Here is a 26,853-nt window from a genome sequence, read left to right on the forward strand (position 1 = left end):
CTGTCAAACTATATCCTGCATATTTAAAGAAATATAATTTAAAAAAGTAACAGTAAACTTCAGCTGAGTTAATGTGCTGAAATTGTGTTGTGCTTTAAGTCATGAAGAAAGGTACAATTGGCATATAAAAGTGTTAATAAAAAAAAGTGTAGTTACATGTTGTATATCCTTCTTTTGTCCTATTTGTCTTCAGTTTGTGCATTAAAGGTCAGGGAAGAAGGGGGAAAACCAAAGTGACAGTACATTAAAGCATGTGGGGCTTACCTTAAACCCGAGGCTATAGAATGTTTGAGCTGAATCGAAGTTTAACTGTGATTAGGATCAAGGGTGATATTTGCATTATGCAAATAACTAGTCTTCCCCAAACCTCTGTGTTTCTGCATATCACAAAATAACTACAGATATTTTAAACTCTTCAGTCTATAAAAATGAGGAAAAGTGAGGTATTTCTCATCACTAATAGTAGGGGTCTCACTTTGGTCTTACACATTTGGCATTTATGCATTAGGATTTTATGCATTAGGACTCCTGTTTTTAGCAGTCTGGGCATGTTAGTAGACCTGTATAAAGTGAGCTCTTCTGTTGATCTTAAGCTAGTAATCTTAATCTTAAGCATTTGAATTTAATTTTCACTCCAAATCTGGCACATAAACCCCCTTTCAAATTGTCTGTGCTTCATACTAAATGTATTTCTGCAAACTTTGTAGCATAAATGCAGTTCACGATACAGTGAAGACTTTGTGCTACAGCTGGAAAGAGAGTTGGTCCAAGCCAGGCTGAGTGAAGCTGAGTCCCACTGTGCCCTGAAGGAGATGCAAGATAAAGTTCTAGAGATGGAAAAGGTAAATCAAACACGGAATCCTCTGTGTAAAATAGCACTAGAGGTGGAATTCAGGTCCTTGTAATTCTCTGCCTAACTCTACTCTGGAATCTTGTCATCTTTTTCATAATTGCAGGCTGCTTTTCAAGCCTGAAACCAATATAGCAAAACCAAACGATGTTAAGAACAGGTCACTTGTCTCCTGTTCCTAAAGCCCACTGCAGTGGAAAACTTGGATTCTGGTGAAGTCTTCACAGTAAATATCAATTGTTTCAACATAATATCCTTCAGCAACAGCAACAGACTTAGGGTAGGGATTGAGGTGGTGTGAAATGGAATAATGTTTGGGAGAGAAAACACTTCAGTGTTCGTGTTCCCAGGTCTTGTAGTTCTGATTCTCTCCCAACTCTCCACATTACGGGCTGGGAAAAAATCTCAACTCTTCAGTATCAAAATCTCTAACTTGGGTGCCAGCCAAAGCCATATCTGACAACTTACTAAGGCCAGAGCTCCAGCTGTACTCAGACCAGCTGTCAAACATTTACCTTCCTTTGAAGAAAAACTTGACTGTAAAATAAAATAGAAAAATACTAACTGACCTAACACAAGGCATGTTCCTCCCATCATATTACATTGGCTTGGGAAATTGCTTCCTCTTGCAAACTTTAGAGTTATATACTCAAGAACTGACCAGAACTTATTGGTTAATTAAAATAAGTTAAAATCTTGACTCCAGTGAGTTAATCAAATTATCCGAGAGGCTTGATAGGAATCTGACAGGCTAGTAGGGTGGTAGCTCTCAATATACTGAACATCAGTAAATTCAACATCTAAAGTGTTGCTCAAAATTCAATGAGAGAATGCTTTTTTTATTTAACCTTCTTCAATGTGAAGGTAGCCTATACTGAAAACTTAAATATGAAGAATATCTGGAGAAGGGGGGGAAACAATGTAATGGGCAAACCTAGGTGGGAAGTAGTATTCAGTCAGTCATAACTGAATCAGGCACATGAGAAATGACTGAAGTAACCCCCAAACTCCTGTAAATCCAGCTCTTTGCTGCTGTTATACTGGTGTGCCCTGTAACCTGAGAAAACTTTTCTTGATAACCCAAGACTTGCATGAATGTGCTGACATTGATGTAAAAATACAGGAACACACCTTATCACATCTTACTCTTGCCAAAACTTACAGTTCATAATTGGAAACATTTCAGAGATACTAATAATTGATTGTCTCTAGTTCTCATAATGCTAATCATGTACTTCATTCTCCGCTTTCAAAAAAATCTGGCTACTGTCACAATATTATATATCCCCAAAATACTTGATAATTACTACTGAAAAATACAGTAAAGTGATAAAGCACAGTTCAACTTTGAGTATTTGACCATTTAAACAATTGATAGAGCTCAGTGTAGGGAAACTGTAGTTTAGATAGGCTATATGTCCTTTTTCTCCCCCTCTGTTTCTTTCCCACACTCTCATACGTCATCATTATTTTACTTTCTCCAGGTCCCTCCTGCTGTAACATGTTTCTGACTTTCCTGCTTTGTTTAGCTTTCTCCAATCTTGCTACTTTTTCTCATGTGTCTTTGTATATATTCATGCACTTTCATCCATAGGGCCTTCTCTTGACTGGCTGTTGTTACAAATCTCAATGGACCCTTCTTTTTTTGACATATCTTTCTGCCATTGTAAAGGCAGATGACCTGCTTTCCAAAATCTAAATTTCCATTTACTTTTTGGTAAGTCTAAATAACAGTAACCTAACCTAATAACCGTAAGGGTATAAATCAATTCCTTTTTTGCTTTAGTTCTATTAACTACTCAAGTCTTTCAGGTTTCTTTCCATATTTTTGATGACATGATACCAAAAATGGTGTAAATGATACAGTTCTACAGACTACCTTTGCTAGGGTTACTATCGAGGGAAATCCAGAAGTCAGAATATCTAGTCTTGGGGGATTTTTGTTTTACACTTGTAGTCGACAGTTGAAAGATACTTATCCACACTTATTCTATCCAAGAACTTAAATTTTTGAGGGATTTGGTTTTAAAGGGGTGTGTCACTAAGAAATTTTAGTTAGTAATAAGAGTTCTCATTCCATGTATATGTTTTTGGAGCAGGTCTCACTAAACACAATTTTACTCAAATACATGTTTAAGAGGATCTTACCTGTTTCAGAGGAACAGCTCTCTACCTGATGAAGAAAATGTTGCTAGACTACAAGAAGAACTGATAGCAGTAAAATTAAGGGAAGCAGAAGCTCTGGTGGGTCTCAAAGAACTAAGGCAGCAAGTCAAAGATTTGGAGGAACACTGGCAGGTATTGGGGGGGTAATACTTTTTTTATTTCTATTTTCAATTAATGCTAATAAAGCAAAGCACAATAATATGAAAATTTTAAGATGTAGATATCAAGTAGGCTTGATCCCCAAACACCAGTTTCTGTCTGGAGAGAAAATCTTTAAATGAAGTTGCCCCAAGAAACTTCACTTCAAAAGTATGCTAGAAATTGGTCCCTAGTTGTAATAGGTGGCAGAAAGGCCTGTGTTATCAACTAACCATTCTGGCAGAAAGGAAGTATCTGATCAGAAAATGAAAGTAGGCTCCAACTTCAGTGAGTGTTAATAAGGGCTAAAAATAGGCAAAATTGTCCATCAGAGTATACTTGCAATTCACTGACTTTCTGCAGTTGGAATCTCCCGTCTTCCGCTTCTTGTTTCTCAGTTCTTAATATTGGTGAATTTGCATGGACTTCTAGTTTTTATGGTGAACAGTAACACTATAGCCATGTAACCCATACAACTCTGAGATATCAGAGATCTTTGAAGCAAATTGTTATCTTAAATTAATGAACACTAGGAAAGATCAGGTTTATCAAGTGATGACATGTTGTTTTAGCGTCATCTAGCTCGCACAACTGGAAGATGGAAAGATCCTCCCAGAAAAAACGCAGTGAATGAACTACAGGATGAACTCATGACAGTCCGACTGAGAGAAGCAGAAACTCAGGCAGAACTAAGAGAGATCAAACAAAGAATGATGGAGATGGAAACACAGGTATGATATTAAACACTAGCATGTGTGAATTGAGCCGAATACTGGCAAATTGGATATCACATGATAGATATCAGATGGTCTTTACCATCTACGTTCATGACTATAGTTTCTAAATGTTTATTTCTTTATGCTGTTAGAGTAAGAGGGAATCTAGTGCATGCAGTCCAATCTACTTTCTCTTCAGCTACTTGCAGGACTAAGCTTCCTGAATTTCTCATTTATACTAATCAGTTAACCTGTATGTGTGAATCTTCATTGACCTGTAACTAGTACAGCAACAAAAATGTTTAAGGTATATTATTTTCCAAACCTTTGCCTAACTGATTCTGATATAGTAATTCTAACTCTTTAAATGGCTGTGTTCGTTATTCTGGTGAAATTACCTATTCTAGATTATCTACTGAGGACATGAGTCTGGTTACTAAATTGGGGGCTTTCTGCAAGACAGTTTTGTTGTCAGTTTTTAGCAGAAGCTTTACCTTTCACCTGTCAGAAAAGGAAAACATGAATTCAGCATTGCCAAGGCTTTTAGAGAAAAAGCAAAAATAAGTTGTCTGCCAAGATCTTTTTTCTGTAACTAGGGAATAAGTTGTTAAGCAAACAAAACCAAAATAGCAGCATGCTAAAATGGGCAAGTTTATATTATGTTACTGAAGTCTCAGCTGAATCTGTCAATAAGCACAGTGTGCTGCTGATTAAGAAGGATTTGTAACAGGTTTTTGAGAAATCTATCCTTGAAATATGTGCTAAATGTAACTGATACTTGAAGGAGACCTGTGCATTCAAAAGATGCAAAAAACCCAAAACAAAATGAACAAAAAACCCATACTTCACTTGACAAATTTCTTCAGTCCCAGAAACCAGTAGCACGTCCCTACATACTCCCTTGAGGAGGGATAGGTTGCCTACAAGGCACATGGTTGCTTATTTCTGACAAAGGTACCACTTTCATCTGTGCTAACCAAATAAAAAGTTTCCTCTTGTCTTAATGTTTTCAATTTTCATTGAAGTGTTAGTACTCTTTCACTGGTGTTCATGTTTTTCCCCCTCGGTTAATCAGTGTCTTTGTCTTAGTCAGTAGGGGGCAGAGTTATCCTGCTCTGTGAATTAGGCGAACTAAAATCGCAGGACCTTTAGCTAGTTCTTCATTTCAGAGTGTTATGCACTGGGTCTTTCCATATGCTCATGCTGTTTAGCTAGCCTTTGAACAAAACGTGGTTGTATTCATTTCACGTATTAGTCTATCCATGGTTTCATACAAAAACCATTCATCTTGTAGTAACTTACTGATTTTAACTATGGTGCCATATTTCTGTGAGCATTTCACTGGACAGATGTGCACATAGCATTTCTGATGTAGCTGGTGTTACTTGGATGTCTCAGCTTGTTGCTGTAATTGGGATGCAAGTTCACAAAGTCTTTGACTTTACTGAAGTAAAAGATTGGAGAAAGCAGATGCTCGGTAGCCCAAGAGCTAATATTCTCACAGTGAATTCTCTCTTATTTAAGCACGCTTTGAATGTGGTGTGTAAAACAAATATGATGCAAACTCTCATGGTCACATTTAGAAAATGAAAATTCTGAATGATTTTTTTCACTGAAAACCTTATAACAAATGATCTGTCAATCCTGTTTAAAAGAAATGCACTTGGATATATATATAGGCACCTTTCTTGTCAGACTTTAGCTGGTAAATTTATATCGAAGATCTCTTAACACTTTTTTTCTTATAAATGTCAGAGTCAGATCAACAGTAACCACATACGGAGGGCAGAACAAGAGGTTACCAACCTACAGGGGAAAGTACAGTATCTTTCTGCACAGAACAAAGGACTTCTTGCTCAGTTGAGTGAAGCAAAACGAAGGCAAGCAGAGATTGAATGCAAGGTAAAACAACGTCACAAATAGACTATTTGTGTGCTAACATATATACATTTTGAGTCTTGTACACTATCATTGAATAGAATTGAGTCTTAATTGAGAAGTAAAAATCATGAGAACAATACTTGCTTTTACTAATTTGACAATGTCATCTTGAATTTACCATCTCATAAAAAACATTTGAGGTTTTGACAGAGCTGCTTCTTTGTGGTCCCACAAAGATAAACTTTTACTTTGAAGTGTGGTTCTGCTTAGAAAAGTGTCTGTGTGTATAATATATACAAGAGGCACCTTCTTATTCAACAGATTCTCATCACTATGTACTCTGATTTGCTTTAATGACAGAAGAGGTTCATTACTTCAACCCTGGCTGTTACTGTAGAATTACCCTAGGTACAAAAAAGGAAATAAAATTAGCGTTTGAATGGAGAGGCATACAGAAGGGAGTGTTAGAGTATTCATTGCCGAACAGTAACTAGTCTTTAAGGGGTCAACCCCAAAAAGCTGGGCAAAATAGCCTCCTTTACTGTCAGTGCGCGAACGAGAGCCCAGTCTGATGTTTGAATCTCAGATTTACTAGTTGATATTTTAACTAAATCTATAACTAGTCTCTAATAACTTTTCTCTTTATAAATTGTGCGCATGTATTATGACAATATAATAAAGGAGTAGTCCTACATGCTTTTTTAACTTGGATGAAAATTTTCCTGAAATTTGTACAGACCTTTGTTTTAAGAAAAGTTAATTGACAAATCACTACAGATTACTACAGCTAAGCCATTTTTTGTTAGACACGGAAAACAACTTTGAAGCAGAACATAATATTTACTTAAATCTGTTTTTCAAAACACTTATAAATAGGTAGTATTCTATAAAGTCAGCTAAAGAGCTGAACAGTCAGTAACTTCTAAATATGATAGTTACTAATATGTTAAGAGTACCATAATATGAGATGAATTATCAAACTATCACTTATAAAATTGTAGCTATAAATTGTCAACTTCAAATAATAACTGTATAATAGCATCGGCTTTCAAGTTGTTCATGATCCTATATTAGTTTTTTCCCTTAATGTAATCAGACTTTATGGGCACTGCTTATGTTTCTTTGCTCATTCATTCAGAGCACAGTTATCTGGATGTTCTTCTATTTTTCCCCATATACATGCTTTTTACTTGAGATTCCTACACCAAAGAGTATGTTGTCTGTAATTCCATCAAAGGGTTCTGATGACAATATAAACCAAGGATGTAGCTTGAGTGGTTTATCACTGTCACTAAAGCCTAGAGATGAAATTACATCCATATTAATATGCATAGTTTTGTTACAATGTCACACCCTTCAGTTTTTACAGATTTTTCTTAAATTTCTTTTCTCTAAGGTAATGCGTAAATCTAGCCAATTGAGTTGTATAGTAAACTTTGACCTGTGTTCGTTTATTCAAAACCATAGTGTATAATTTATATTTGGCAATTTTTTTGCTGGTTTCCAGTGGTACCTGAATCTAAAGTGCAGTGAAGACAACTTTTACTGATTCATCAAACTCCAAGTGCTCTTACAAAACAGCCCACTGAATCTCAACTACAAGAATTCAGTTCCTTTGTTTTTTGTTTACCATAACCACTGGTTTCTTAAGTGTCATTATTTAATGCTGAGATGATTCTTATAGATTTCATTTTTTAATATTCCTGCTCTTGGTATGTGCCTTAGTGACATGAAACTTAAGATCCTTATAATCTTTAAGAGATTGAGAGGGTGTAGTCAATATTACTTTGAAGTTCTTATTTTGACTGCGAATGGAATAATATGTCTAATGCAGAGCCTGGATAAATATATATGCCCATTCTCTTTTTTTTGCATGGAAATTTATGTTGTAAAATGGGCAAGTGAGGTATGATAGTAACACACTGAGCACTAGCCATATTTAAGGGCATTTTTAGAGATTCTCCAGAAGTAGCAGTTGTCAATTTAACCAGTGAAGCAGCAGTCTTGACTACAGTAATGTTAGATTGTGAAGCTTGTTTTGTCATCAGTGATGGAAAAAAGATGGCAGTTTGTTAAAATATCTTTCTTGTGCACGTGATATAAAGTGAAATACTATCAATTTGGTGCAAATACACTTTAGATGGACTTCTAATGTTCAAGTGTGAGCTAAAATATTGCCTCTTGGAATGAGGCTTCATATAATTCCATTGGCTAATGTACAGTTTAAATATACAAGTTTTATTTGCTAACTGTATTGAAAGATGAACTTAATTTGCTGCAGAAAGGTAGTTACTAATGTAGTCTTCCCTAGTATTTCCTTTTCCTCTTTCCCTCTAATGCTGTTGTGAGCTGGCATTGTGCTTTTATCCTGTTTTTTCCCCTCCCTGTCCTTCCCCTCCCTGTCCTTCCCTACAACCTAACTTAATCTCTTTCATCATACCAGCTCCCCTACAAAAGTGTGTTGTGCTTTTATCTCTCCTAAAAGCTGTTCTGTTGTATTTCTAGCCCTTCTAGGTGCCTTCTAATATCCCTTTCTATTTCAAACTCAGGATAATCTGTTGTCAGAAGAAGGGAATGCAGTGTCTATTCTACACCTACTTCATTTATTTGAAACTGGCTTGCCTTAAACCTCTGAAATACTTCTGTAGACACATCTCTTTTTCTGCCACGTCCTCATATTATCTTTTCCATGAGGATATTATATTATCAGCATTGTTGCTTGCTGCTTTGAACACTTCAGCTACTACTGCTGTGCTTCCAAAGTAGCAACAGCCTGTTGTCTGTAGCTGGACTAGAGATGGAAGCTTTTGGGTACAAACCTGGGCAACTGTGGGAAGGAGGAGGAGCTGTTCACTCAATTGTATATGAGGGACTAGGAGAAAAACAGAGTTGCAGGGAATGATTGCTTTCAGAAGTGATTAGTGCAGTGTATGTAAGATAATGCAACCTTCCTGTAAGCCCAGTAAAAAAAATAGAGACTAAAGCATTGCACTTGACCTGGGGCATCCAATTTTGGGCCTTATTACTGAAGAAGTTGAAGTAGCCTGAGGTTCTGATGTCTTCAAGCGATGTTAATTTGCAGGGAATATCGTAAAAGTTAGAGATGAGCCACAAGCAGTGAACTCCCTGGTTACATCTCCTTTTTCCAAGGTATATTCTGTTAGGAGAAAGGCTGGCTGTGATGCCAGCCAACAGTGAGATCCTCCCATTCTCAGTTTCTCTACCAAAGTTTATTCCAAAATCAACTCTAATGCTCCAAGGACACAGGGCCTAAGGGAAGGTCATTTAAAGCAGAATAAAACTCTTCATTGAGTAGAGCATTTAATAGATAACTTTAGAAATGCATTTTTTAAATAACAGTTCATTAAATTTTCCAGCATACTTTTTTATTTTTGAACTTAGTACACACAGAATGTAGCCTTTTCTAACATTACTTTTTCCTTCTCTCTGCTCCCATTTCTTTGTAATATTTGAGTTACAAAACTTCAGAGATGCAACTGTGCCTTTCCAGTAGAAACTGAGTAGGTTTGTGATGTTTGTAAACATTTAATTCTCTGCAAGACAGAAATACTACATAACCTAGTAAAATACTACATTGAGTTATCTTTGAAAGCAAGAAAAATCAAATTTCTGTGACCCAAGTTCTGGTGCCCTCTTGGGAGGGTGACTTCTAAAACTTCTAAAAATTACTAGTACTGAAGAAAAATGAGAATTATATTGTAGCAAAGCCACTTATTTCTCAATGTATTTTAAATCATCAGTTGACTTGAAAGTGCTGCTCAGCAAAATCCGAGCAGAAAAGTTTTAGAGGTAAAACATGTAAGATATAACCTGTCCTGAAATATGGAGGAATTGTGGGTTAAACTCTGCAATTGATACAAGTTCATGTTTGAGAAGGTGTTGCAGGAGTCTGCAGAAGGCCCTTAAAGGTGGTGTCAGGTGCCTCTTGATGTGTTGAGAGGACATAAGAAAATTGTTACTCTAATCAATACAAACAAGTTGGCAATGTTTTACAGATTTCATAAGAATACAGTGTCATTTAAAGCATGTTACACAGTATGCATGTCTAAAATGTTCAGCCATTCAAATGGAAGATAACTTGGTATTGAACTTCTAATTGCTGTTTCAAATTTGTGAAAGAGTTCAATTTCAAGCTCTCTAAAAAGATAATGTATGCACTAAGCGAGAAATGAGAGGGTACTAGAAACCTTGTCCTTCAACACCTTTTTTGTAAGGGTAGTAATACTGTTTCCCATTCCTCACCCTCTGAATTCAAATAGTGGAAGGATGATTTTTAGCTTAATCTAAGATTAATGACAGACACTTTTACCTTTCTCAGTTATAGAAGAGGCTAATTTAGGTTGCTCCTATCTCCCCACCCCTGTGCTAGAATAAACGAAGGAAATTACTGCTTGGAGCTATTTCAGGTAATTTCACTGTCCAAGAAAAGTGGGATTTTAATTTTAAAGTAAACTTAAAGGAAATGTAAAAACTGAAGTTTATAGTAGAAAAGCATTAAAATACACTTTTCAAGCCAAAATTTTGTGACATTGCTGGCTTTGTTTATACTAACTGAATTTACAAAAAAAACCCAGCATATCCCGTCCCTGCTGTGTAAAGCATGCTCCAAGTGTGAAGGGCTAGCGTCCACCAGAAGCAGATTCTTGACTTATACCTACAAACCTAGAAATAGGCCCAGTATCTGTCATTTTACCAAACAGTGTTTGCTATCAACCTAGATTTGGCTTGTAATACAGATAAGAGAATTGTCTTATAAATTTATATTCTACGTGCTATGTAAACTCCTGAAATAATACTATTTAATACATCACAAATGCAATAACTTTGTATTCAAAACTGATGAAAGAAAGTTTCAATAACTTTTCAGGTAATATCATAGAGTAACATAGACAAATGTCAAGGGTTTTTTGTAGCACCAAATATTTTAGAAATTCTACCCTGCATCTCCCTAAGTCTGGCAAAGTTGGTTTTCCCACTTACATTAGAAGTTGACTTTTTTTTCCTTTCCACTACTTGAAGTAATCTGAAACCATGCTCTAGTTTTATTTCAGTCACTACAACTTGGCTTGGTACCAATATTTCTGTTTGAAGAGATGTCTCAGAAAAGCTCTATTTAGATTTTCCTCTCTTCTGAAGCTTGTCTCTTTCTTTAAAAGAAAGCTGAAAATATTTGAGCAGAAATCTTTTGTAGCAAGTCACATCTCCTACTGCCTATACATCAACTGTTTTCTGTCACTGATATGTACTACACTATATTTTTTCTTTTTACCTGACTGCTACTTCTACAGCAAGCACTTCATTTCACACTGTTTCTTGAAACGCAGCACTAATCTTTCAAACAATAGTTATACAGAGAAAAATTAATGTAGAACAAAAGATTTATATTTTTCCCCCAGCCTTGCCTTTCCTCCCATATCAACTTCTGTGGTAATTACTGAGGGCGTGCATTTAGCTAGCTCTGTTTCGGTGATAAAGCATCAGCGCTGCAGCACTGACACTAACAATGCTGTTTGCAGAGTTGTACCATCTGCGTGCTCCGCAAGCGTGTCTGAGCCTAGGCTGCCTCTTCCGCAGAGGAACACGCACTCCAGCTGGAAGTATAGTAGTGCTGACTCAGGGTCTGTAACTCTTCCCTCGGTGGCAGTGCCGAGCTGGTGACAATGTAATGTCACTCATTCTGGAGTCTTCAGGAATTGCCTCGCAGAACAGAAATAAAGGAACGTCCTTCTGTGTCTTGGCCAAACTCAAAATGCCTATCGCTGACCTTTCACTGGGGCTCTGGTTGTAGGTTATGGGCATTCGAATTTTATCCTAAGCTATCTTGCATGTCTTTGTTGTATGCTGTCACTAAGATAGCTGGACATCATGAAGTTCGTGTTTTGGGGGAGGGGAGGAGTTGGCAGAAAGTGTTAATGAAATAAGTCACTTCTTGTGTAGCCTTTAATGCTGTTTCTTTATAAACAAACTCAAAGGCTGAAGAATGAGCAGGTCTTTCTATCATGTTGACACTTTTAAGTGACAACAGTGTTTCTTAAGTGTTTACAATATAATGTTTCTGGAACTCAAGACATCCATCACATGGACCTGGAAAGTGGTTACATCATGTGTTTTCAAAATTGCATCAATATTTATTAGGTGAATATAGCTTAGAATTGTTATTAAATGATTATCTAATCCTAAGGGTTAAGACTAAATTTGGGGGTTTTCCTTAGAGTATGTCTTATCAACAGGCATGATTCTTCAGCAGTGTATTTTAAGGTATATTGTTTGCTTGCCTGGTTTGGGGTGAAAGCAGTGACCAGTCTGTACTCAGCTGCAAGTGACAATATTTGTTAGCTTTAATCTATCCCTTCTTTCAGAGCAAAGAAGAAGTGATGGCAGCAAGGCTCCGTGAGGCAGACCGCATTGCAGCTGTGGCTGAGCTCCAGCAGCATATTGCTGAATTAGAAATCCAGGTAACAACTGATGGCCTGAAATGTATAACTTGATATTGATTACTTTTTATACTTTGTTTTATTTTTTTCTTCCTCTCCGTCCTTTCCTTTTCAACCTATTTTGAACACAAGGCACTGCTTTGCAAAGTGGGATAATGCTATCTTGCTGAATGTGCCCTTTTATAAACAAGGGCCTTATCTACCGCACGAGCATACTTCTGAACTGGTAATTGTTGCTTCTGTACAAGTGCCACACAACAGGTAACATTCTCTTAAACAGACTTCCATATTTGTTTTTTCTTGTGAAATTTTGCCAGTTGATATATCAGATTGAAAACATCCTCTGTCCAAAAAGCCACATTTTGATTCCAGCAACCATCCTTGCCTGTACTTGCTTTCCTGCTCAGCTGGTATTGGAGGATTTGTTGTAAACTCTTACTACTCTTATCTAAATCCTGAAAACAAATGCTATTTAGTGCTACCATGTCATTGTAGTATCTGAAGATACTTCCTTTGGCCCCTGTGCTGTTTCTTATACTTTCAGTTCCTTTTGAAGCTTCCATTCTACCATGAGCTCACTGGTCCCTTGCTCTGGGAATCATGAATGACTTTTGTTTTCTTTATTTTGGGGGGCTTTGAGAAATCACGATGTCTTACTATACTCTCCCCTTCCTTTATTCAGTCACTATTGGTTTATTTAAATTTTGCTTTGTCCATCTGTGAAGGATTCTTTTGTTTTTTATTCCTCTGTGTTACAAGCTACTTACTCTCTGGTTTCTTTTATTTTTAATGGTAATATCAGTGACTGTCTTCCCTCTGAAATCTTGTGTTCAAGATGATGATTTTACTTTATTGTGTCCAAGCCTTCTTTTCCCTATTGATTTCTCAATTACTTAAATCTTTTTCATCTCTTCGTATGTGGAATCAACTTCCTTTTAAACCTGTTTTTTTATTATTCCTACTTAAACCTTGGTCACGATTTTGCTACTAGCATAAGGAAGATGTGCAGTAACATTCTCATTGTCTCTGTAGTATCAACTTGTATTGTGCAAATGACTGTGTACAAATAAATTTAATAGAGCTTGCATAAAAAATTCTTCACTTTGAATGTTTTTCCTGTAGTGCAGCAGGCACTGAATTTACTGAAAGATAAAGCAATCATTTTAATCACATAATGCTTAGATAATGCTGTGATCAGTACATTAGAAATACTTAGATAAGTAAAGTAAGCACTGCATATGATTCATTTATCTTCTAGCAAGATAACAAGAAAATAGCTGAGTTCAGGTCAATCTCTCACTCATGTGTTAACTTTAAACTTTATTTTTAGTAAAATGCTGGTTTTAAACCATGTGCTTTTGTAGGTCAGAAGGAGCCAGTAGCCCGTTGTGACCTTTTTTCTTTAAAACAGCCTTTAAATGTTGTCCTACTTTCCTTGTTTGATTAACATGAATCTTCATTTTATGAAGTCAAGAATGGTGAATCCCACCATGATCAGCGTGTGTTTTGTTTTTGTTTTGTTTTTCTTTCTGATAGCTAGTTATATACTCCATTAGAATTTTGCACTGGTATTTTTTTAGTGCAAATATGTCTGACTTCGGGTTTTCTTTGGTCTTGACTGATCAAATCATTAGTGCTCAATCATCTTATAGCCCTTTCCTATTTCCTTCTGATTTTTTGACATTTCTGCTTAAGCTATGGGTGCCAGCATTGTATGTGTAATTTAATAATATTCTGCCATGAAGCAAATAAAGATAAGTGCAGGAAGGTAATTTATTTCACAAATCTGGTTTATACATCCAAAGATTACACAGTCCCTATTTGTCACGATATTGCACTGTCTCATGTTCGGTTGTTTATCCACATCATCTCTCCTTCCTTTTCACAATCGCTACTTTGCCTGATGCAATCTCGCATTATGTTTTTCTGGTTTTCTCATTTTCTAGGTGGTCTTATATTTGTCTCCTGTTAAAGTGCACTTCAAGTTTGAATCTTTTTGTTGTCCTTAGATGATCACATGTTAATGATTTCTTGATCTGCAATCTTTCAGTAAGATTCTTTGTACCCTGCATAATTGAGAACTGTTTTGCTTTCTTTGCTTGGTCTGGAGTATGAAGTCACTCTGTAGCTGAGTGGTTCGTGTTTCTAATTTAATGAGCTTGCTCTGGTAGACTTTGAACTATTGATCTCACAAGTTTTTACTAGTCTGAAATACAACTTGTAAAAGTTCCTTTAATGTCAATAATTTAAGTCTAGAGTGTCAAAAATAAATTGAAATGCTTTTATTGGGCTGTGACAGCTTTTGTGTAAGCTTTTACAAGTAAATAGGTATTTTTGACCAGTGTTTTTTGCCAGCAAATATGAAACTTCTGATCAAAACTTCCTTTTTGGGTACTCATGCTCAAAGGCCTCCGAAACACCTGCACAAAAGAAAGTTATAATGGAGATGGAAAGCCTAACTCCCAAAGGTAGTGAACTGTAAAAACATGAAGCTGACCTTAGAGCTTAAACCAAAACTGCCTTTTAAGGAAACTGGACATCTAGGCATAGGGATGTGATACTGGATAACTCTGCCTCCTCCCATTCTCTTGCATTCAGCTTGTCACTAGAATGGCTGTGACCTGATGTGGAGAGCAGAGGGCCTTTTAATCTGGATTTGCTTTAATGACTTGAAATACAACCTTTAACACCATAAAGTTCAGGCAGCCAGTCACGGAGTGTGGGTGTCAGTCTCAAAGTTATTACACTAAACATGGAGCATCACAAATAGGTCTGCTTGTCATATTGTTTCAAAGTTGATAAAGATGAAGGGAGGAAGTTAACTTACCGCATAACCTTCCTTTTTTGAGGGGGATGGTGCTTTTCTAAGAAGCTCTAGGGATTCAGTGCCAGGTCTGCATGGTCCATAGCAATGTTTAACCTAAACTGTGCTGTTTTCTTTTAAATGTTATCGTAGGTGTAGGTGCAAGACGCTAACGTTAAATTTGTAACATAGAGTATCAGTACTCCCACATAAGAACTGATGTGACATTACATACACAGATGCTAGATTTAAATCACAGTTTCTGGGTCACTCTTGGTTTTGTTTAGTAATAATGAGAGCGAGGAGAAATGGAATATTTAGAAACAGAATAGATAGAATTCTATCATTTAATAGTAGATGTAATTATCTAACAAGATGTCAGTTTATTGTGGTATTTGGAAGTTATTTTTGTATTTTCTGAATGTAACTTTACGTTGTTCAGGCATTCGGTTCTTGATTCTGAGTTCTTAAACTTCTGCGTAAGCATATTGAAGTGCAAAGAATAACCCATTCCATGATAATATTCCTAAGCAAAAGAAATGTAAGAGTCATTCTTTAGTGAAAATAACACAGAATTGAAATACAATTAAACKTGTGTTCTGTATACCTAAGCCCCTGAAATGACAAAGAAAAACCCTCAAGTTGTGTATAAACAAAGGTGTGCTTTGTCAGCTTCTCTTCTGCCCTCTTTCTCCTCCCCACCCCAACCTCCCCCACTTACCAGTTCAGATTATAAAACCCTTCGGGAAGGAAACATGACTTGTTAATGAAGTATTTAGCAGGCTTCTGGGCTTTTAGCAGGGCATTCAGGTAAATTAAAAACAAATACTAAGGCTGGATTTTGAATGGCAGGGCTGTACCTCTGCACTGGGGAGAAGCTGTTTGTTTTCCAAGTCGTGTTTCACTTTCTCAGAGAGAAGGTGAGCCTCTGACAAACACGAGACTTGTTTTGGCCAAACTGCGTGCGCTCTGACCCCTTATGTCCCATCCCTTTATAACATGCAGAGAGGTGAGAGACAGGACCAAGGAATAGGTATTATTTCCCTTTATGTCTATAGTCAATCAACAAAACCCTGAGTGAGTTTTCTCAAGGAATAGAGGAATTGTTCTTCCATGTTTTTGCCTGAACTGGATGGATAGCTTCAAACTGCAACAAGCGTGTGCCTTTAATTTCTTATTATCAACCTTTAAAATTGCTCTTAGCTTGTGTATGCCTTCCTAAAGCTGCCAGAAGAAAGTCTACTAAACCTCACTACACTTTGGCCTAATAGGAAGTACTCCTGGTCCTGTATGGGCAGTCCTCTTGGTCATTCAGCGTTGCTTAAAAAAAAATCTTCCCTCACAACAGTTGAAGGAAGGACAGACTAATGGAGAGAAAGAGGCTTTTGAGAAATCCAGGCAAGGTTAAATAAGTTCCAGTTACAAGCTAGAGTCGATCAACAGGCTGGGGTAATGCGCGCCGAGCATCGCGATGCCGGCGCAGGCAGGCTGAGGAGGCAGAGCTGGGGCAGCCGCAGCCTCCGCCCTGTGCCCTCATCGCCGGCCCTCGTTCCTCTGCCAGCTGGGGCCTTGCAGCCGTCCTCGCAAAGCTCCCACCGCCCCTTTGGGATGGGGAGCTGCACAGCCTATTTGTGAAATAGGAAACTATTTTTTAGGCCTGAGTAATCTTAAAGGGAAAATTAGCTGTCAGAATTCATTCTTATGTTAGGTTGATCTGGACAGGGGGTAACATCACTTCCTCCTGGTGTGTTTCCTGGCAGATTCGGAGAATTTTGTCACATTTACCCTGTCGTTAACCATGTCAGAGCTCCTTTGAGAACAACTGTAAAGGAAATCCATGATTGTGCTAGTTCTCTCCCCCACAGTTTAAACTTTTAGCACTATTTCTCTAGAATGAAGCCTTTCTATGACCTCTGTTTAATAACTTTTCCAAGTACTGACTGTTGAGTAAAGAAATTGTTTCCATCTTTTCAAATTACAGGAAACTTTTTTTACTCTTATCAATAGTGGTGTGTGATGTTAGTGATGTGTTTTTTGAAAGTCTAGAATGAGTCACTCTAAAGTCACTGAAAGGACACTGGTTACCACATTTACTCTTCTGAATAAACTTCATTTACATTTTTAAAGCAGTGTCTTTTGCCACAGAGTTAAGAGTTTAAAAGCTTCCCCTGAAAAGGGATTTAGGCAGATTGTTACCAAGTAAATATTTCTAAGTCAGAAAAGACCAAAATAAGGGTGTGGGGCAAATATCCTTCTCTTCAAGCGTTTTCAGTAAAGCTGATACATGGTAATCTCAGGAACAGCAACTGTCTGGTGTTTCTGGAGTTTTAGCTACATATAAAACCATTGGTTTTGTTGTGTGCACTTTAAGTTTGTAGATCTTAAATCAGAGAGCCCTAGAAGTTTTCTTGTCATTTAAAATGGGCTATTTTCTTGTTGACATGTATTTCTTTTCTTACTCTGAGCTTCAAGACCGTTTAGAAAACTTTATGCTTGCACTCTTCCGGGGGTGAAACACCTGCAACTGTTATTCAGATGGCTTTGATCTCATCTAACTTTTACAAAGACCTTTCTTGGTCTAGCAGTATGAAAGCAGGCTTAAGGCTTGCAGTGCATTCCAAGCGTTTTCCAGTGATTTCTATTTAAACTTATTTTATCGTTACTACTATTATAAATGGTTTTTGTGGTTCCTATACAGTAATGTTTAGTAATGGTTTCAGTGATTTAAGAACCATATTCTCTGAAACAGTCTGTCCCTGTGCTCTTCTGTTGCCAGCTGTGCATCCTGGTGCCATGCTGACTGAGTTTAGAAGGTCTCCACATCCTCAGTAGTTTGATAGACATCAGGTTGATGTGTTTCACAAGACCAGCTGCTTCCTTTTGTAAAGGTACAAAAAAGCTACTTTTCCCTTAGCCTGACAAAGGAGGATTCAAGTCTGTGACACTACAGCCGTGAATCTCAATTGATACTTAAATTTTTCCTCATTCTAAGAAGCAAATTTTTGGAGGAACAGAGTTCTGTTCATTAAAACAGATTCCCCCCCCCCAATAGTTCTCACTGTATATCTTGGTATGCAGACAAGTACAGTATCTCTGGTATTTCAGAGCTGGGTGAGGGAGGTGAAATCTCCAAAACTGAAGAGGCCTGAGTGACTTCTGTCTTAGCAGCTGCTTCTTTTGATCTGTAGTGCTGTTTCCTGCTCCTCCTCTGCCCATGCTACTCCTTCTCCATAGGCAGTCTCTTGGGCAGGAGGTTAGATTGGATATTGGCTGCTTAAACTGTTATGTGTACCTTTTCCTTGAGAGGTGATACTTGGCCACCAGGATGCTTGAGGCTGGCAAGTCCCTGATACATGAATTTCTAACCTTGTTAGTGCTRGTGGAGCTGGGCTGTTGGAAGAGATGGTAAGAGGGGCAGGATTTATTATTCATTTTTAAATGTAGTGAAATCAAGATGATGGGTCTCAGATGATATCATGTAGCACCAACAAGACATTACATTTCTAGAAACTATTCTGGAAAGGGGAGGGTAGGCATTGCACTGGTTCCAGTACACAGAAGCGGTACCCTAGATTATATATAAATTTACTTACTGTCATTTCTATTGTTCTTAGCAAATATGATTCTGATTTTTTTAAACAAACTTCCTAGATTCCAGAATTGCCTAGTTTTCATGCTTTTGCTATTTTGATAATACTCAATTTTTTTGCTTCTTGATATGTAGTCTAGCTTTTTAATTGTTTATTCATTTTAAACTTAAAGTAGCTATTATTGCCTAGAGACCAGACGTTCTTTGTCGTGACATCCTCAAATACCTCAGATTTTCTGTAATAGTGCTCCCCCTCAAAAAAAAAAAAACCCCAAACCCACATCCTATGTGTATAATCTTAGATTTTTAAACCCCTGTGAAGAGAGAGATTACTAATTGCTTATGCTGTTTCCTTTTGAAAGGTGTGATATTCATACCTTAACTTGTTAAATTGTAAGTGGAATCTTAAAGTTCACTTTTGAAGCAGTCCAGTTGGTTTGAATATTTTCTTCGGAAGTACAGAACTACTCAAGGACAAAGAATGTGCAGTATAAAAAAACCTAAGCATTTAATATTGTAGTTAGCTTTTCAGCTATTATAATTCAGCCTTACCATTTAAGAGTTGATTAGTTTGTTTTAGCTGTGGAAGACTTGCCAAATGGATCCATGCTAAAAGCATCTGTTTTCTAGCACATCTGTGTGGCTTGACACTTGAAGCCAGAAGCTAGCAATAATAATAACAGAACTGACAAGACGTGTATAAGGAATATCCTGAATATGGGCTCCAACCTTCCAACCTGCTGGGGTTGGACTGTGGAGAGTGAAGGCTCCTGTCCTTTGGGTCAACAGTCCTTTGTTCCCTAGTCCAGGTATCCTTTACCTCAGTAGCTGAGCTTCCATCTGCCATAGCTGGTTCCTAGGCTGAGATGGCTGGGGCCAGACAAGACTTAATCCATGCAAGATTGATGTGGTTTTTGTTTTTTTTTTCCTGTCTGAGTTTAGAAACCTTTTCAGTATATCCTATTGGCCCTTCAGGAGGAGAATGAATTAATCTGCTCTTCAGAGAGTTATGATTCCTGGAAGTGAAATGAAGGCTGGTAGCAGAGAATAGGAGGAACGGAAAACATGCTTCTCTGGAGAAGCAAAAGGATGGTAGAGGACAAGTAGTTCTTCCTGGAAGAAGGTTATTGTTGGTTGCCCTGCAGTACTTTAACAAATTAAGTAAATGCAACAGCCATATCCTGCAAATAGTAGGTTGAAGAGAAAACCTGCAAGAATTTGCAAGAATTCAGTGTTGCTATCTAAAGTCCTTACCTCTTTTTCAGTTCCATTCAGAACCTGTTACACTTTCACTCTTCAGTTTGTTCCACTTTCCTGTAACTTTCAACCTAGCTAATTCCCTGTCTCTCTCTTTCAGGTCAAGTTTAATTCAGATTCTGAACTGAGAACAAATGGTAACTCTGGTATTAATGTCAGAGTGCCTCGTGACTGGGTCAGTTTTAAGAGTAAGAATTTGTATCTACATAATATGGTATTATAGTTGACACAGAAAAAGCCAAGCTAAAGCTGCTGAGGCTTTCTTTAATGAACTACTAAATGAAATGTGAACATAAATCCATTGTGCAGTTTCTGTCTGTGGGCCAGTAAGTATTTGGAGCATCGGTGTGCTGGCTGTTTTTGGCATACAGATTAGTGCCACACCACAGCTAATGTCATCTAGAATTATGATGTGTAAGTGGGAATCTAACCTGCATGGGGGTAGAATTTGAGGTTTGTTTTGCGATAGGGAACGTATTTACTGTCTCAGGAGGTGCACACACTGACAATATGCTTAAAGACTCTAGGATGGTATTGAGATCACTTGATAAAAATACTATGAAATAATTTTTACAGTAATTGGGAAATAATAATGTTGTACTGTATAACCTACTGTAGATTGAGAAGCAAATCTAGAGCTACAGTAATTTGGGAGAAAGTCTTCTGTCTGACATATCAAAAGAATAGAAAAAGATGTTTATATAGGTTTCTGCAATGGTAAAAGGAACTGCACATGTTGAAGTATTTTCCTGCCAACAGCTTTTCTCTGTCAAGCCGCCTTAATGAGAAACTAGTGTAAAAGAATGTTCCTACCAAATTTGTCCCTTGCATTTAAATTTGCCTTTGAATGCCAAATGCTTATTTATCAGAAGCTGGAAGCTGCTAGAAATTAATTTGAGCTTAATACAAATATGTAATGTGACTGGAAAGTGAAACAATTTCTCAGGTAAGAGAAATTTTTTTTCTACTTGTGTGGAAATCTCTCCTCATGACTTTCAAGAATATTTGGTAATTTACAGATTATTTTCTTAGCCAGATAAAACTCTTTTTATAGAATGTGTGTTTTGGTTCATTTGAAAGATAGAAAATTTCAGCTGTTTAGCATTAAAACCTTTTTTAATTCTTACTAAAACTACTATTTATTCTATAAAACACGTATGTATAGTGGCTTATTGATGCCTGCGCATTTTCCAGTCGGCTGCTACTGTACCTGCATGAGTGTCTTAAATAACTAAGTTAATGATACAAACAACCAGCTTATATTGATAAACTGTTTTCAAAATGCCAGAGCATTTACCTGTGTCATCGTCTTGAGCCAAATGAAATCCTGTATAGGTTAAAAAAAAAGAAGTGAAAATGCTTCTTTTGCTGCTGTTCATCTCTGTACAGCAGTTATGAAGAAGGCTCTCATCTTGTCCTAAAATTTGTTATCTCTTATGGCATCCTTCCAGTTTACCCACTGTAGACAGATTTTATAGTAGCTTATAGAACATGGGCTTATATAGTTAAGAGCTAGAATTATCTCATTTTTGTTGCAGCCAGTTAAAAGCATGAGCTTCTGACCTCTAGTGTTTCAAATGTTGCAAGGGAAGGTTACAACCTAACTGTTCTTTGAAAAGTGTCTTTGTAGAAAAAGATGTCGCTGGGTTCCCTGTTTTGTGTTAAATGGTGCTTTTTCCAATTGTCAGCTCTGCAAAATCCATAAGTTCTGAAAGGAAAAAAAACTTTTCTGTCCTTCACTGATAATAAGGATCATGTAAACCAGATTTATGCCCTACACTCAGTTTCACCTGACTGGAGCTAGTTTCTTCTTTCATGAGCAGATTACATTACAAATCACATTATTATGCATTACATTTCTGTCATGTCTGCATTAACTCTATGATGTTATCAGGAATGAAAAGCAATAAAAACATCCAACTATAATGGTGCAGTGTATAATCACCAATATGGAATACTCGTACAGTACAGCACTGCAGACATGCAGCTTTCAGCTATTACTGCAGTGCTGAACTTAAGCTGGTAAACTTCATTGCTTCTGGTGTTGGTTTGTACTGACTTGACTTGGGAATGCCCATTTTCTGCCCCCTTGTGTTCCCGGTTCCAATGTAAGCTCAGACACTTACTACATCCATCTTTTAAGAGGGCTATAGCACCTATGTACTATTTATGGCAGAAACCTTGCTTTACTCTTGCTCAGTTTATGGTTGCATAGTAATCTGGAATCCATAGAATAAGAGGCTTAAACGGCAAAGTCAAACCCTTTCAAAGGGAAAGGACTAAAATGAGCATTTCTCCCATATATTCCTGCTGCCACGAGGGATCAGGTCATTCCATTGTCAGGAGTTGTAGCTCATGACAGCAATGAAACTTTTTCCATATAGAAATTCAAGCTGCATTATTTGTAATTTGCAGGTCATGCTTGTGTTCTGATTTCCCCAATACCAGTAGCTGTCTTGTAAAAAAGAAAAGAAACTCATGTCTTTTTTAACCTATTTATGACAGGAAAAACTTCATGTTGCTAATACCTACCTCTTTGTGAATTTGAGCTACAGGTTGCCTTGGAAACTAGATTCAACATGGAATTATACAGTAGAAGGATCTTGTGCTTCCTTGTTGCAGATTCTGTGAATTAATAAGAAATATGTGAAATTCATTTTTTTTTCCTAGTAAAATTGTAATGCCCACTACATTGCTGTGGGGGAGGGAAGAGGGAGCTCTGAAAGTACAGAAATTGCTTCTAGATTGCCAACACTGACAGGACTCTCAGGTTGTTCTCTTCACGCAGCGAAAAGATTTGGAAGGAGGTATATTGTCCCTCTCCCTTAGTTCCTGGCATATGTTGGGTCATAGGGTTGATAATTAAGAGAAATGTTTTGTAGAAACCCCCTTTATTAATGCTTGTTGCCTTGTGTTTTGAAGAACTGTTGATACTCTCCTTTCATTCTACAAGGCACTGGTATTTAAATTCTGCTTACAAATGACTGGACTTGCCTGTTGTTGAAATTTATTGCTTGTTTCCTTCAAATATAAATAAAAATTCAGCAAAATGAGTAATGGGTAGAAAAGCCAGACAGTCCCATTATATTTTGGTTTCTGTTGTATGTTTGGTTGTATGTGATTTGCAATTAGGGTTAAAGATTTACATAAAAGTTAAAAGCACTTGTATCCTCTAAAGTTGGTTGTTGCTTTAAAAATAACTCAGTGAAAGAAATGCCACTGTTCGCTAGTGCCTAGCAAACTGAAGACATCGCCTGCCTTCAGGAAAGGGTTCTCCATACAGTCTGGTTATTTAGCTGAGATAAATGAATTTGCCATGAATTTGGTTCAGTCACTTCAGGATTCTCTGTAGAGGCAAGCTGAAAAGTTAGTGCTGCAGACTTTCAAGTTTGAAGATCTTCAACAAAGGATCATCTGTGCTTTGGAGCTGCATCTGACCAACAAATGAGACATAAATGAGGGAAATCTCGCATTCCTCTATCTCCAGATTTTTTACTTGCCAATTTATCTCTGTAGCTGTCATAGCACTGGTAGTAAGGGACTTCACTTGTGCTCTCTGCAATTCCTACACAATAAATAACACAATGCTTCTTCTAAATTAAGTTTTAAAATATAAAAGCTTGTCATGTGTAGTGTTCCCCAGCACATATTCTAAAATGCAAGGAAAGAACCTGTTTCATTTCCTTGTCAGTTGGAGGCAGAGGAAAATTCCTTGTTACTAAATGAAAATCTTACATTGGTGAAAATATGTACACTAAGTTATGTTCCATATGTTAGTAGTATGCTCTAGGAATGCTTTACTAAATTGCATGTGCAACCTTTTACACTGGTTGTGAATGTTCTGCCACATGTGAAGCTTTGTTAATTCTTCATGCTCCTCCATAGAGTCCTGCCTGTAGCTCTCAACATAGTTTGGAGAGGGTCACCTTGGTCTGAGTTATTGAAGCCTCTAGATACCTGCTGATAACCTCAGCCAGATGAAAAATGCCGGATGGACAGATAGATGGTGAATGTGTGGGTAGCTGCTTTTCATGACAAAATATGCAGACAGATAAAATAAGATTTTAATATTGAATAGCTGTGAATAATTTCAAGTCTTTTTTCTGCAAAAACAGAAAGAAGAAGGAAAAATTCAAGGACAGCTTAATAAATCTGATTCTAACCAGTATATCAGAGAACTAAAAGATCAGATAGCTGAGTTGCATCATGAGGTAAGTGATAAAATTCTGTCTCTGATTACTTGCACCTTTTGTCAGATCTTTTAAGCATAGTAGGTTTTGCTTATCTAGTAGCTATTATAGTTTCAATACCTGATTTTGCCAATATAAATTATTTTAAATGAATTAGATTAAACTAATTCTTATATATGAACCTTGCCATTATATCCTAGGAGGTAAGAGAACAAAATTTGTTTAATTACATAACTTCTCATTAAAATGAGATTAATTTCTGTGTTCCAGCTTTTTTCCCCTTAATTTCATGATTTGATCATATGTTGTTGCATGTACTGCTTTTGGAGCTATATGTATGAAAATAAGCCTGTCTGAGTCTGCATTTGCTACACTCTTTTTTAAGGCTAATTTAATTTAAAACTAGGCTGCATTTGTGCCAGCATGAGACTGGAGATTTTTAGTACTTACCATTGTGAGGATGAATTATATGTGATGGTGTACTGAGATTGCTTAAAAAGAAAAAGGATGCTTGCTTAATGTCAGTTAACAGATTTTAAGTTATAAAAACTGCCAAAACCTTCAACCTATGAAATTTGTCTTCAAACTTCCTTGCTCTAGTAGTTGAAGTAACTTTCTGTTAGTTAAAAAGATCAGAAGGTCGCGAAACCAAAATGGCTTATGTAACTACAGTGCTCATTGGCTCATCTCAGTTCATCCTGCATTGTGAAGAAATGTCTTTACCTAACACTGCACTGTGTACAAAATGCTCAGTCATCTTTGTATTTTAGACTGCTTTCATATGCCTTCTAATTCACAGTTCTGACAGGGTTGCTTAAAATCATAGCATTATAGAGCAATGCAACCCTACTAATGTTTGCTGCCTTTTTGCTTTTGTTAATCACATCCTTTAAGTATAGCTTTTTCATAACCATCTTTGTAGATTCAACCTTTCTAGGACCCATCCCTTGAGAATTGTAATATAGTGGAGGATCTTGGAATGCTGTCTGTGCCATAGATAAAGGATAGTCTCTAGGGCCATCCGTCCAGCACCTTTACCAATCACTAAACTCAACAAATTTAAAATCAATAACTTGCCATTTTCCATTAAAGGACTATAACCAGCTTGCTTCTTTATGAGAAGGTAAGCTGTTTGCAGAATTCCTGGAAGCCAGGTTATTTTGCAAAAGCATTATAAGTAACTAAGGAACTGTACCAACTTTTTCTTCTGCCCTGTCCAAGCTTAAAAGAGAATAAGCCATTTCTTCCAAAAAATAATCTAGGATTACTGTTGTTAAAGCTATTGTATAGCTTTCTCCATACAAGCATTTGTTTTATGCCTGGCTGAGCAATGTGAATTTCATGAAGATGCAAACATGTTTAATGTGTATAACTTAATGTGACTGCACTGGAATAAGAGGAGGTTCATTAGTTGACAGAACAATGGTAATTCTGAGTAATACTGGTGGTTTCTAACCAGTTAAGTCTAGACAAGTCTTTATTAGTACTTCTATTTGCTTGAAAGAAGATGCCAATTAGGGAGAGTGAATTTCAACAATAGCGGAATTTGAGTAACTCCTTGTAGAAGACTACTCCTCTTCCAGAGGTGCTTGTTGTGGCTCAGTTTGTTTCCAAACTAGTTAAGCACTACAGGAACAAAGCTAGCTCATTCCAGTATAGATAGAAATAGTAGGAAGAAACTCTGTACATAAGTTCTATGCTGATAGCATCTTTGCTTCATTACAGACTTTCTTAAAGCCTGGAAGTCCTTGCTTACAAATGACTCATTATTTTTATTCTTCACTCTAATATATCTGCTGTTTATGTCTAGTATTTAAATAAAGCTTGGGAGGGAAGGTAATACTTCATGCACAATCCTTTATTTTGAGCTTAACCCCCTGGGCTGATTTTGAGATAATGTAAGGTTAAGCCTGAAATGTATGCCTGTAGTGTTTATGGGTAAGTCGGTTCTAATAGATGATAATTAAGAAGTCTTGGATTAGCATAGTTGCTAAGCGAAGAATTGTGTGCAGTGTTTCCTGAAAGAGCAAAATCTCAATTTGGCAATTGGAAGAGACAAAAATGTTTGTCCTCAACTGCTGAATGTTAGGATTAATGTACTTTGGCCACTACCCATTAAATAAACCAGTTTTCAAAATCTGCACCTAAATGTCTGTGTAGATTCATTAATGAACGTGCTCTTTGGCTAACTGCTATTTGATTCCACTTCTGCAAAAGCTAAAAGAAACGTTACAAATGAATTTGCAAATTCATCTTCCTGAAGATAGGGTGATGGTGTGTATGACATGCTGACCACAACCTCCCAACTGGCTAACATGTAAAAGACACAGAAATAGAGTTCTTGGTGACTATATGAAGTTACCATTTAATACATTGTAACTGCAGAACTTTTGCATTAATTTGTGTCCAGTTTAAAGCTATAGTTTAATGAGTGGGGGAGGGAAGCAAGATTAAAGGTCTTGGCATGGTCATCAATACGTTGATTCTGCATGTTGAACTTTTTTTTTCCTCCAGTACTTCATTTGTACAGAAATTTACATCAGAAGAATTGCAGGTCCTTCATCCAAAAGGTGGAACAGAATAATGAACAAATCATATTAAATCACAGAATCACAGAATCGCTGAGGTTGGAAGGGACCTCTGGAGATCATCTAGTCCAACCCCCCTGCTCAAGCAGGGTCACCTAGAGCACATTGCACAGGATTGCGTCCAGGCGTGTTTTGAATATCTCCAGAGAAGGAGACTCCACAACCTCTCTGGGCAACCTGTTCCAGTGCGCTGTCACCCTCACAGTGAAAAAGTATTTCC

The 26,853-nt window shown here is 37.1% G+C and overlaps 1 protein-coding gene across 8 annotated transcripts in view; it reads left to right on the forward strand.

Annotated features, from left to right (window-relative positions):
• Nucleotides 1–26,853, forward strand: part of EVI5 (ecotropic viral integration site 5) — an 89,411-nt gene that overhangs the window by 39,123 nt on the left and 23,435 nt on the right. For 6 of the 8 annotated variants that reach the window (XM_026057462.1, XM_026057466.1, XM_026057467.1 and 3 more), the window contains 6 exons: nucleotides 708–842; nucleotides 3,008–3,148; nucleotides 3,727–3,885; nucleotides 5,626–5,772; nucleotides 12,132–12,227; nucleotides 23,971–24,066. In XM_026057462.1, coding sequence (XP_025913247.1) covers nucleotides 708–842; nucleotides 3,008–3,148; nucleotides 3,727–3,885; nucleotides 5,626–5,772; nucleotides 12,132–12,227; nucleotides 23,971–24,066 — 774 coding nt within the window. Of the gene's footprint in view, nucleotides 1–707; nucleotides 843–3,007; nucleotides 3,149–3,726; nucleotides 3,886–5,625; nucleotides 5,773–12,131; nucleotides 12,228–23,970; nucleotides 24,067–26,559; nucleotides 26,698–26,853 lie in introns of those variants that run through there. The other 2 variants (XM_026057468.1, XM_026057470.1) reach the window with 2 other exon arrangements.

This window comes from Apteryx rowi, unplaced genomic scaffold (genome assembly GCF_003343035.1).
Source record: "Apteryx rowi isolate R43461 unplaced genomic scaffold, aptRow1 scaffold_14, whole genome shotgun sequence".
NCBI lineage: Eukaryota > Metazoa > Chordata > Aves > Apterygiformes > Apterygidae > Apteryx > Apteryx rowi.